The sequence below is a fragment of the Ambystoma mexicanum genome, chromosome 10 (genome assembly GCF_040938575.1).
Source record: "Ambystoma mexicanum isolate Mex_15411 chromosome 10, UKY_AmexF1_1, whole genome shotgun sequence".
NCBI lineage: Eukaryota > Metazoa > Chordata > Amphibia > Caudata > Ambystomatidae > Ambystoma > Ambystoma mexicanum.
The window spans coordinates 54,200,252-54,213,853 of NC_090932.1; the positions used below are offsets into that span (position 1 = coordinate 54,200,252).

The 13,602-nt window shown below is 47.1% G+C and overlaps 1 protein-coding gene across 3 annotated transcripts in view; it reads left to right on the forward strand.

Annotated features, from left to right (window-relative positions):
* MASP1 (MBL associated serine protease 1) overlaps positions 1 to 13,602 on the forward strand; it is a 587,565-nt gene that overhangs the window by 236,364 nt on the left and 337,599 nt on the right. For all 3 annotated transcript variants that reach the window (XM_069617478.1, XM_069617479.1, XM_069617480.1), the window contains exon 7: positions 10,298 to 10,416. In XM_069617478.1, the coding sequence (XP_069473579.1) occupies positions 10,298 to 10,416 (119 nt within the window). The remainder of the gene's footprint in view (positions 1 to 10,297; positions 10,417 to 13,602) is intronic.

The window sequence follows — 13,602 nt, forward strand, 5'->3', positions numbered from 1 at the left end:
AATAGTATTATTATTATTATTATTATTAATTATTATTATTATTGTATTTATTGAGCATGGCCCTAGCTTCGAGAAGCAATGGAGCGCTTTACAGAGGTACACAAAAATACAGATTCATAACAAAACACTTTACAGAGGTATACAACAGTACAGATGCATGATGGAGTGCTTTTCAGAGGTAACAACAGAACAGATATAAACCGGGGGGTAGGATACAGAGGGACACAGAGGAGGCGTACAGCTGTACAGGTTGGTGGGGAGGAGAGGGGCAGACAGCATCTAGTAAGTCAGGTGTCATGCAGGCTGACGTGATGGCCTAAGTGTTGAGGGGCTAAATTCTGCTTCCTACCTTTCGAAGCTGGTGGACTTAGAAGTAATGGCAGCCTTTTTAGATCAGTAAACACACATGGAATCATCAACACTAGCTCTATATTCAATCATCTGGAGTGGCACCTGCTAGAAAAACAAGAGTGAAGTGAAGTGAAACAATACCTGACATTCTGCCATTTTCTTGGGCTGCCCCAGTCTTTGCCCATCCCCACAGTATCTAATAAAAAGCTGCCATCCTGCCACCCTCCTGGATATCGCCAGTATGTGCTCTTTCCCACAGTATCTAATAAAAGCCTGGCATCCTGCGATCCTATCCTTCTGGACCACCCAGGATTTTACTCTTGCCCTCACTGTAATATAAAACTGGCCTCCTGCCTTCTTTCTAGTCCACTCCAGTCTTTTCCCTTCCGGACAGAACCTAGTATAAACCTGGCATCCTGCCATCTTCCTGTACCTCCCAAATCAATGCCCTTCCCACAGAAACTAATAAAACCTGGCATCCTGCCATCTTCATAGACAACCTCATTATTTGCCCTTGCCACAGTATCTAATGTAAACCTGACATTGTGCCATCTTCCTGGACCACCTCAGTCTTTGCCCTTACCACAGTATCTCATATAAACGTGGCATCCTGCCATCCTCCTGGACCTCCCTAATAGTTGCCCTTCCCCACAGTATCTGATATAAACCCTTCATACTACCTTCTTCCTGGGTCACCTCAATTGTTGCCCTTCCCATAGTATCTAACGTAAACCTGACCTCCTCCTCCCATCTTCCTGGACCACCCCAGGCGATGCCCTTCCCAACAGAAGAAATCATAAACCTGGCATCCTGCTGCCTTCCTGTTCCTGCCCAATCAATACCCTTCCCACAGTATCTAATGTAAACCTGGCATCCTGCCATCTTCCTGTACACCTCGGTCTTCCCCCTTCCCACAGTATCGAATGTACACCTGGCATCCTGCCATCTTCCTGGACCACCTCATTATTTGTCCTTGCCGCAGACCCTAATAATACCTGGCATCCTGCCATCTTCCTGGACCACCGCAGTCTTCACCCTTCCCACAGTATCTCATATAAACGTGGCATCCTGCCATCCTCCTGGACCTCCCTAATGGTTGCCGCCCTTCCCACAGTATTTAATGTAAACCTGGCATCCTGCCTTCTTCCTGGACCACCTCATTATTTGTCCTTGCCACAGACCCTAATAATACCTGGTATCCCGCCATCTTCCTCGACCACCTCAGTGTTTGCCCTTCCCACAGTACCTAATAAAACCTGGCATCCTTCCAACTTCCTGGACCACCTCAGTCTTGGCCCGTCCCACAGTCTCTAATGTACACCTGGCATCCTGCCATCTTCCTGGACCACCTCAGTCTTTGCCCGTCCCACAGTGTCTAATATACACCTGCCATCCTGCCATCTTCCTGGACCATCTCAGTCTTTGCCCTTCCCACAGTATCTAATTTAAAACTGACATCCTGCCATCTTCCTGGACCACCGCAGTCTTCACCCTTCCCACAGTATCTCATATAAACGTGGCATCTTGCCATCCTCCTGGACCTCCCTAATGGTTGCCGCCCTTCCCACAGTATTTAATGTAAACCTGGCATCCTGCCTTCTTCCTGGACCACCTCAGTCTTTGCCCTTCCCACAGTACCTAATAAAACATGGCATCCTGCCATCTTCCTGGAGCACCTTAATCTCTGCCCTTCCAGAGTACCTAATAAAACCTGGCATCCTGCATCTTCCTGGAGCACCTTAGTCTCTGGCCTTCCACAGTACCTAATAAAACCTGGAATGCTGCCATCTTCCTGGGCCACCTCAGTCTTTGCCCTTCCCACAGTACCTAATAAAACCTGGCATCCTGCCACCTTCGTGGACCACCTCATTGTTTGTCCTTCCCACAGTTTTAATGTATACCTGGTAACTTGCCATCCTCCTGGAGCTCCCAGCCTTTATACATCCCACAGTATTTAATGTAGACCTTGCATCCTGCCATCCTCCTGGAACTCCCAGCCTTTAGCCTTTCCCACAGTATCTTATACAAATCTGTCCTGCTGCCACCAAGCCTCGGTTTCCCTGACTCATCTCTGCCGCTGCCACAGGTGAGATAGAGTCCTAAATGAATACGCCAGAAGCGCAGAACTGTAACACGTCCTGGCTCCAGAGCAGCCAGTGAACATTGGCCAGGCTTCAGGGCACTATGACATAGAGGAGCTTCTGCAGTGTGTGGCACTGAGCTCTCACAGCCTGAGAGATCACAAAGACAGAGATAGTGCACTGCCACTCACCAGTGCCACACACATCAGGCCTCAAAACCGTCAGATGCTAGCTTCAGAGTGCAGTGCAGGCTTTGAGACCACTCCCCACATTCTCTCATTCCTTCAGGTCTGAGGTGCACCACAAGAGTCAGAGAACATGCAGTATTCCTCTGCTGTGACATCTCTGTGCTGGAGTAAGATCACGGTAGGGGAATACAGTGCCACGTGATTTCCATAGAAATCACTGAGTGGCAGTTTACTTTGTGGTAGTTACTTCGTTGCATTTTTGATTGTTCCTTTAATGGGGGAGTGGGGTCTGTGAATGCATTGCTTTCATTTGCACAGACATTCATTGTGATCATGATTTGCTCAAAGGAACATACAATCAGTGCAAGACACAGATAGCGGCTCTGCTGATCCCCACTTCGCGGCGGTACAATACTGACATGCCTTTCCATGCATGTTCCAATCTAGCCAGAATGTGCCTGTGTTCACTCTGAGTATGAACATGTTATTGCACATCCTCTAGTGATTCTTGCACCCGGAAGGGGTGATCATGTGTCTCGGCATCTGATTGTTAACCTCAGCATTTGCTCCTTGGCCTGACCATGTCATGTTATGTTATTTGGCATTTGTATAGCGCCTTTTATCATTGTTATGATTCCAAACCACTGTGGGTTGAACGCCCTCGGCGACCGCAGTCCAGGTCAATAGAGAGAGTAGAGTAGTAAAATGTGTTTGGGTGCACTTAGCATGCGCGCAGCCAGCGTGCAATAGGTGGTGTGTAGCTGCATGCTAGTGCTAGGTGTTATGCAGTGGTTGTGTAAGTTTAGTAATATATGTGCAGCAAGACAAATGCGCTATGGTATCTGCATTCTGGCAGGGCTGGTGCTTGAGAATGATGCTATGTGTGCAGCTAGGCCAATTTCGAGGGGTATAGCTGTGTCCTAAAGACTGTTGAGGTGAACGTGGAAGCGTGTAAGTATGTATGCAGCTAGGCTGAATTTATCCAGGGGTGTAGCGGCATTCTATGGTTTGTTGGTGCAGAGGCAAGAGTTAGCACAGTGGTGTGTTTGAGTATCTGTGTATTTTCCAGGGGGACCTTGTTCCTGTTCAGCTTCCAGTGTCTGTGGAGGGCGTGGTATCTCCCTGTTTCTTGATGGGTGAGATTCTTTTGGCAGAGACTGATGGGTGGTGACAGGCAGAACTGTCCCAAAACACATGTTGTTACTGTGTTGGTGCTAGCGACGTTCTCGGTCGGCAGTTCTGCTCAATAGAGTCCCTGATAGATAGTTCTACTAGGGCATTCCCAGATAGTTTGTATTGCAGCCAAGAATAAGTGCTAGAACGTTCCTTGCTATATATTTCTCCAAAGGGAATTCCTGATATGTAGGATTAGCACGCAAGGGCATTGCCTGAATTGATAGCATAGTGCATATTTGCAAGGGAAGGATCAAATTCATAAGTGCTATTACTGCATGGATTGCTAGTTCTGCTAGATAGATTACTGATAGGTAGTTCTGCTATATACATTCACTGGTGGGTGTGATTAGCAGCATAGTTGCTAGACGGCACCGGTATCTAGTTCTGCTCTTGGATTTCCAGATGCGCAGAATTAGCAGGCAAGTGCCTTCTTAGCTCGATTGTGTAGTATATAATTGCATAGCCTTAATCAAGTTCAAGAGTGTTAATTGTGCTTGGATTACTAGTCTAGCACAATTGCCCCTTATTAATGACGATAGATAACTCTAGGCCTCAGAGCGTACGGAATTCCTGCGATGAGGTGGTGAATAAATTATGTCAGGTACATGGCTACGATTTGGGATTCAAGTCTGAGCAAGGCTCTAGGGAGTGGCGTTAGATATTGTCAGGCCTGACGGTCTATGTCAGGATCCATAATCAGCGACAGTCATGGCGGTAGGTTGGGTGGTTCACTGCATTCCAAATGTACTCTGGAACCTGCAGCCTTTGTAGCTGTTGATGCCATATGCATTTGGGAGGCTTCAGCACCTGCAATTGTTGACGCCAGGTATGACTCAAAACCTGCAGCCCCAGCAATTACTGATGCTTCATGCACCCTAGAGCCCGCAGCTTTGCAACATGCAACACCACTTGTATTATGGAGCCTGTTGTCCCAGTAACCCCTGATGCCTTATCCTTCTTCAAGCTTGCTTCCCCTGTAATCAGTGATGCCTTACCCATTGTGGAACCGCCTACCAATCTAATTGCTAACACCTCTAGTACTTGGGATCCAGCTACTTCGGTTGCCATTTATGCCATAGCTGACCCAACCAGCGACACTAATAGGACCAAATCTTACTTACCTGGCAAGATCACTAGCACCCGCGATAAGCTTCCCGATCCCACTACAACACACCTCATGGGAGCATTGATCAATGCTAGATCCCTCTTAGCCCACACCCTCGATATATCCGATCTTATCACCTCTCATAACCTCAACTTCAAAGCCATGACTACATGCTGCCGCTGGACCGTCACTCTCCCTTGCCGTCACAGATAATTGCACCATATAGGAATGATAGATTGATCACCAAAGGAGGTGGGGTGGCTATCATAGCTAAAAATGAGCTAGCTATCGGAGAAATCTCCAACTCTCTTGCTCTATTCTGTCTTTCGAGGAAGACATTACACATCTCCTCTCTGGCGATATCAAGCAACATTCCAGATTCATACTCCTGGGTGATGTTAACCTAGGCCTAAACGACCCTAAGGGCGCACTTTCCATAGCCTGTTCTTTCAAAGATATGGGCTTCACCCAACGCATCCTATACCCTACTCATAACAAAGGTTGTACGCTAGACTGGATAGCAGACACCAACGGCAACACCAGCATCATTTCAAATGCCCCTTTTCCCTGATCTGACCACAATGTCATCTTATTCACTATTCCTAATAATAACTTAACTAGCACTACGCTGCAACCCACATCAGCATCCCTCTCAAGAAATGCCCAGAATATCACCCCAGCTAATATGCTCCCACTGCTACAACCATTAACCGACTACCTACACTCAACCAATGACCCTAGTTCCATGGTACAACTCTACAACCATACCGTCCATGTAGCTCCTCTGAGTAAACGCAAACCAAAACCAATAGCTCCCCTGAACTCTTAGTACACCCCAAACCTCAAAGCACTATACGCTACCAAACAAGCAGCTGAGTCTTCTTCGAAAAAAGTGCCCTCAGCTGCCAACAAAGAACACTTCACCTCACTGTCCAAAATGTACAAACAAGCCATTCTCCATGCAAAGAGCTCAACCTACAATGAGCGAATTGAAAAGGCTAACTCAGGTACGAAAGAACTATTCGCTATTTTGCGAGAACTCAAATCACCAGTTTCCCCACCTGAAAGTTGCCTTAAAGACATCACCTGGTGATCTAACATTCAAAAGGCACTTTTAGACAAAATCTCTCTACTTCAAACGAAAATTGTGGCAAAAACATACATTTGTACTAACTGAGGAACCACCAGACCACTTCAGTCTCTGTCCCGAAAGTCACAAAAATCTTCAAATACTTCAAGCCATCCAGATGCCAAGGCGATATCTGTCCAGCTTCACTCATAAAAGACTGTGCAGTAGAGCTCCCCCCCTTCATCGCTTCACTTATCAATAACTCTTTCTCCTCTGGCTACATACCATCCAATCTAAAAGACGCCTGGGTACTCCCTCTCCTTAAGTCGCCAACTAATGACCCCAAAAACCGCACTGATCACAAAAGTCCCCTTCCTAATAAACATTTTAGACAGAGCTGTGTACCTACAAATACAAAAACACCTTGAAACTAACCACATCCTTGGCCTACACCAATCCGGTTTCTGCCCAGGTCACGGAATGGAATCCGCACTCCTTGATTTAAAAATCCAAATGGACGAGATCAAAGACAATGTCAATCTTGCCATCCTCCTCTTGCTCGACTTCTCTGCGGCCTTTGACTTGGTAGACCATGAAATCCTATGTCAACACCGGTCCTCAGAAGCCTACTTTTCCACTAAAGCGATAGCTTGGATCGAGTCCTTCCTTTCTAACCATACTTTGAGGGTCTTTTCCACCGCTGCAGCTGCCCCACCAGGCTCAGTCCACTTGTGGAATCTCCCCAATGATATATTCACTAAACCTCTATACGACATTCTAGACGATCTGGGTGTTTCCTGTACTAACTATGCGGATGACACCCAGATCGTCCTGTCCATTTCAGGCAACAACAACATTGACTGTAACGCATTAACCTAAATCTACCAAACCATCCAGGCGTGGATGGCACAAAATGCGCTATGCCTAAATTACAAGGAAATGGAGCTGCCGATCTTAGGTTCACAAATTCATCTAAATAAACTTAATGAAGCTTATACATTTTTTGTCATTGATGGCAATTTCATCCCAGTCTCAAAAGAATTAAAAGCTCTGGGAGTCTACCTGGACTCCTCGCTTCCCCTAACGAGACATGTAAACACCAATGCCTCTGTGGCAGCAGACACTCTAAACTTATCCATGCATGCAGCCCTTTCCTGACCCCTGACAGCTGTATCACGATCGCCAGAGCCCTCGTTCTATCCAGGATGGACTACTGCAATGCCCTCTTCTCAGGCTCAACCACTCAGAATATAAACAAAGTACAGATAATTCAAAATAATGCTCTGAGGGCAGTCTTAAACATTGCAAAAAAGAGCACATTTCTCCTCCAAGGTGCAATGTCCACTGGCTACCTGTTCGCAAACGCATTTTGTTCGAAATACTCTCTCTAACACACAAATGCTTGTCAAACACGGCCCCTAGATACTTATCTAGAAAAATCTCCAAATCACAATCTAGCCAACCTACTTCCAAAGAGCAGGGGACAGCAGCTTCCCAGTCGTGGCTGCAAAACACTAGAATGCCCTCCCGCTCTCCCTTAGATCTGACTCTTCCTTCTGGTCCTTCCGTAAAGACCTCAAAACATGGCTCTTCAAGCAAGAACTCTAACTTTGTGAAGCTACCACGCTCCTCTGAGCCTGAAATACTATCATGCATTATATATTATTTGCACTATTATTGTTTGTACTTTGTTTGTACTGTTGCCAGAGCCCAGTTGACTCTGGGTTTGGTGCGCTTTACAAATGACTAAATAAATAAATAAATAAAAATTCCCTTATGTGTTTTTTTAGGCGAAGAGCCAGGTTTTGAGTGCCTTCCGGAAATCCATGTAGTCTTTGCGGTGCCTAATGCATGGAGGCAGTGAATTTGACAAAGTTGGTGCCAGAGTTGAGTAGGCTGCCCCTCCAAGCCTGGGGTTGGATGTCAGGACCACTAGGGGAGGGCAGTGCTTGACCTAAGGGTGCGAGTGTAGTGGTAAAGCGTAATCATTTCTTGTAGGAATCTGGGACTGCTTTGTGCACTGCTCGATGGGTACTACATAGGAATTTGAAGATAGTTCTGTGTCCAGTTGGGAGCCAGTGTAGGTTGCGGAGAGCTGTTGCGATGTTGCGCCTTGGTCCCACAGTGAGAAGCAGTCTGGCTGCTGAGTTTTGCACTCTTTGGAGTATGTTTAACTGGCAGGCCGGTTCACCCAGTTAGTGGGAGTTCGCATAGTCAAGTCTGGCCAGTGCACGTGATCATTGGTTTGACTATGTGGTCGTTAGTCAGGGCAAGTCACCAATGGCCTGAGCATGTGTTTATTGGCCTCAGTATGTGACTTATTTTCCTGAACATGTGATTTTTGGCCTGGAAAGTGGTCATTGGGCTGAGCCTGTCACTAATGTCATAAGCATGCGTATGTTGACATGAACATGTGAACATCAGTCTGAGCATGTGGTTTCATGCTTAGAAAGTGGTCATTGGACTGAGCCTGTGATTGATTGCCTGAGCATGTGAATATTGGCGTGAACATGCAAACATTAGTCCGAGCATGTGATTTCTGGCCTGGAAAGTGGTCATTGTGCTGAGCTTGGGATTGGTGACCTGAGCATGTGAATGTTGGCATGAATATGTGAACCTTGGTCTGAGCATGTGATCTCTGGCTTAGAAAGTGTTTTCTGGGTTGAGCCTGTGATTGATGGCCTGAGCATGTGAATGCTGGCATGAGCATGTTAACATTTGTCTGAGCATGTGATTTCTGGCCTGGAAAGTGGTCATTGTGCTGAGCTTGGGATTGGTGACTTGAGCATGTGAATGTTGGCATGAATATGTGAACCTTGGTCTGAGCATGTGATCTCTGGCCTGGAAAGTGGTCATTGTGCTGAACCTGTGATTGATGGCCAGAGCATGTGAATGCTGGCATGAGCATGCTAACATTCGCCTGAGCATGTGATCTCTGGCCTGGAAAGTGGTCATTGTGCTGAGCTTGGGATTGGTGACCTGAGCATGTGAATGTTGGCATGAATATGTGAACCTTGGTCTGAGCATGTGATCTCTGGCTTAGAAAGTGTTTTCTGGGTTGAGCCTGTGATTGATGGCCTGAGCATGTGAATGCTGGCATGAGCATGCTAACATTCGCCTGAGCATGTGATCTCTGGCCTGGAAAGCAATCCCTGAGCTAAGCTTGGGATGGATTCATTGATAATTGTCCTTGGTGTGGGATTGAGCGCTTGAGCACATTATTGCTGGTCTAAGAATGTGATCCTTTGCCTCAGCGTGTGCTTTTCTGCATGACTCTGTGATCATTGATCAGGTGAGGTAGTCATTGACCTGCAAATGTTATTGTTTGCCTGAGCATGTAACCTATGGCCTGAGCATGTGGTCGTTGATCTGAGCATGTGGTTTCTTTTGCTGAGATTATGTTAGTGGTTTAACATGTAGTCATTGGGCTGCAGTTGTATTGTGTCCCTGAACCTTTGATAATTGACCTCGGCATTGGACTGTTGGCTTGAGGGTTTAATTTTTGGTGTGAGCAGGGAATCACTAGCCAGAGCTTGTGATTGTTGGTCAATGCTTGCGACCACTGGCCTACACATATGATTTCTTTTCCCAAGTATGTGATTGTGGGCTTGTCATATAATCATTTTGCTGCGCTTGTGATTGTTGTACTGATTTTGTGATAATTTGCTTTATTGTAGAATTTATGTTTTAAGAAAGGGGTTGTTTTGTGTGATGATGTGATCGTTGCCACACGCTCAGCATCTTTGGGTACTCCATGTGACTGTTGGCTTGGCCTCCTCACCTCATCTGAGCATGTGACTATTTGACTGGTCAAGCGATGAGCATCAAAGAATGTGATCATGCATAAACATGCTACCATTAGCCCGATGAGGCAATCGCTAGCCTAGGCATGCTGTCTTGTCTTGGGTATTTGGTTTTTCTACATATGCCATATTGCTGATTGGAATAGATGCATACATCTGCAATTCTCTGCAAGATGCAAATACATCAATCATTCACAGCTACTAACTCAGCTGGTTGCCTTCCCCTAGACTTGCTTTTCACTAGGTAAATATCCTAGCCTTTTACTGTATATGTATTTTTGTTTTAAATCAGAGTAGCTGCAATTTGAATTACACTGTATATTGCTCCATTGTACACACACCCCTTTGAGTTTGTTGCACAATCACCATAGTGATGAGAATGTCTAGAACTGTCAACTGGATACATGGACACACACACATAACATCTGCTTGGATCGAAGACTTTGTCGAACTTATCTGTCATACTGCAACTCGTCATTGTTACTTGCTCTGAACATGATTGGGTCATGTGTTGTACCATACAGGCAATTCCTGCCCAGTTCTACAACCGCCAGCCAATGGGAATATCGAGCCGTTACAGTCTGCGTACACCTTCAAAGACCAGGCGCTTATCACCTGCAACGTCGGCTACCACGTGCTCAAGGTACTGAACTTCTCTCTGTCCAAAATGGTGATGATGACAACGATGATTGAGAGAAAATGCTAGAATGTAGTATTGCAGTACTTGTTGCAGTATACAACAGCAGACACTGGGATGTAGTGTAACCATGGTGAGAAAAATCACTATAAAGTGTACAATGAAGTTGAGCGTTAAAGGATATTGCTTTATTATGGATGTTTATACAATGGGGGCAGCTAAGGGGGGTGCAAGTTCAACACATCGAAATGGTGCCTTCACCTTAAGGATCCAACAATAAAGTTTGTTGTGTTCAAATAAAGTCTTTGTGTGCAACATGAAGTCTATGGAGTCCACACACGTGACATAATCTACAATACAGTGATAACATTTTGGGATAGTCACTTACACTCTGGTGTGTGATAGGTTGGGATGTTGAGTGCCCCACCATTCTTTAGCTTCTTGGTCTGTAGATTCAGGTCCACCACTTCTCAACTTGAACTACTTCTCACCCACGCCTTGGGTCCTACACGCATAATGCCAAGTCCCAGAGCATTCACCAGGAGTAAGTACACCTGAACATCTCTAGAGGCTGGGTCACTGTATCCTCCCCAGCGACTTTTCTTAGGGTCCTGGCTCTAGTCCCAACACCCCATCTTTGTCTACCTCCTCAATCAGTTGCCACTCTCTTGGGTCTAAGGGAAATGCTTCTGCAACCCCCAGAACCGTCTCTATCCTCTCTCTCTCTCTCTCTCTCTCTCTCTCTCTCTCTCTCTCTCTCTCACTTTCTCTCTCAACTCTCTCTCTCTCTCTCTCTCTCTCACTCTGTCTCTCACTTGCTTTCCTTTTCTCATCTCTCTCTCACCTTTTCTCTCTTTCTCTCTTTCTCTCTTACCCTCCTGTTTACCTTCTCGCTCTCCTGCTCTCTCCTGATATTTCTCTCTCTCCTTTTCTGTCTCTTTCCTTCTCTCTCTCCCAGCCTCTTTCCTTCTCTCTTTATACTCCCCATCTCCTTAGTATGCTCCAGCTCTCCTGCTTCCACACTCCAGCCTCCTTTCCACTGCTCCACTGTAATCTCTTTTCTGCCTACAGCTCACTCCAAAGCTCCCTATAGACCCACCCCTAAGCTGCATCAATGTCTACCGCACAGGCACAATCCTGGTTCAAGGCCCTCAGGCCAACCTCCTTCTCTTTGACCAGATCTTGCCATCCCTCATCAATGTCCTTCCTTCCCATGCCTCTTCCGCTCCCCTTCGGCCCCACCTCTTCAGACAGAAGCCTCTCGCCCTCACACTCCATCTCAAAAATCGTTCAACGGCACTGAGCGTCTCCACCTGGCGGCCATCAAACACTCTGCCGACATCTTCCTTCTCCTTGAAGACACCGATCTGGACATACTTGCACTCACTGAAACCGGGTGCAATGCCAGCTCAGTTACCTCCTTTGACTCCCACCTACCCGAAGGCTTTAAGATCACCTCCTTCCACCACCTTGACCATTGCTACCATCTACCAGCCTCGAGGCACTTCTTCTCCCTTCCTCTGTGAGTGGGCAGATTTCTCTTCCTCCCTACTCTCTACCACCTCGAACCTGCTACTACTGGGAGACTTCAACTTCCACCTAGACTCCCCTTGCACAGCAACCACCCTCTTCACTGACCTCTGTTCCTCCTATCCCTCTCCTTTCTCCCCTCTGGCCCTACCCATTCTGCTGGACACACACTATACACCATCATCCATTCCAACCTCACTCTCTCTTCTCTCCCCTGGTCACCCCTCTCTCCTGGACTGACCACTCTCTCCTCTCTACTCATCTGGGTCCATATGGCCCTGTGACATCTCCTCATAAAGCTCTGCTATCCTCGTTCACAAACATCCGTCCGATGAAACGAGTGTCAGCAGCTGCCTACTCTTCAACTTTCATCCCCCCACGCTCACCAAATACAGACTCTACCACTGATTCTGCCCTCAACAGCCTCTTTCTGCCCCTTACCAACACCCTTGACATTCTTGCCTCAGTCATGAGGATCCGCCTGAAACCTGCCTCCAAGTGTAACACCTCGTACGACTCCGAACCTGCAGACCAGAAACGTATGTGCAGGGCTGCAGAAAGGAAGTGGCATACCTCAGGTTCACCCTCTGACAAATTGGCCTGTTGCCTGTTCCAAAAACACTACAGACTCTCCATCCATGCCAAAAAAAGAGCCCACATTCAGGCACGCGTGTCCAATGCTTCCAACAACACGGCTGAACTATTCAAAATCTGCAGGGAACTGGCCAACCCATCCGCAGTATCCTCTACCCCTACTCCTTCACAGGCCCTCTGCAATGCACTCGCCTCTCACTTCATATCCAAAATACAAGACATACTCAACAGCCTTGTCACACACTCTTCCATCCCTAACCCCCTGCCCTGTATCCCCCTTGCCACCCATCCTCCTCCTTCCCCCTTCTCCTTTGCTCCAGTCTCCCCTGAAGAAGTCACCAGAGTTGTCAACTCCATTAAGGACTCTTCCAAACAGGTTGCCCCATTTTCTTCCAGAACCATCAAGGACAACATCTCCACTCTTGCCCCTGCTCTTGCTGAGCTCTACAACCACTCCTTAGCTAGTGAGTCTTTTCCAACCTCTCTCAAGCACACAGTTGTGTGCTCCCTCCTTAAAAAAAACTTCTGCAGACCCTTCCTGCCCAGCCAACTACCTCCCCATTTCAATCACCCCATCCTGGGGAAATTGCCCGAGAAGTTGGCCCTCCCTCAACTCAACTCTCATACCAAACTCATACCGAACTTGTTAGCGGTCTACATGACCACCATTCAGATTCTGAGCATCCAGAGGCATGGAAACTGCTCTTCTGAACACCTGTGAAGAACTGCTTGCATCCCTTGACTCCAACTCCCCTTCTGTCCTCATCCTCCTTGATCTCTCTTCGACTTTTGACACAGTGAACCATTCCATCCTCATAAAAAGGCTCCGTGCTACCCTTGGTAACCCAGATCTGGCACTGGACTGGCTCCCCTCCTTCCTCACTGACCATTCCTCCATCACCATTCTGGGCCCTTTCTCCTCCCCTACTTACTCCTCCACCTGCGGTGTCCCCCAGGGCTCCATCCATCTCCCTGGCTCTTTAACATTTATCTCTCTCTACTGGCACAACTCATTTCCTCCTCCCCCAACTTCTAGTGCTACGCTGACGACACACAACTTGTCAACTC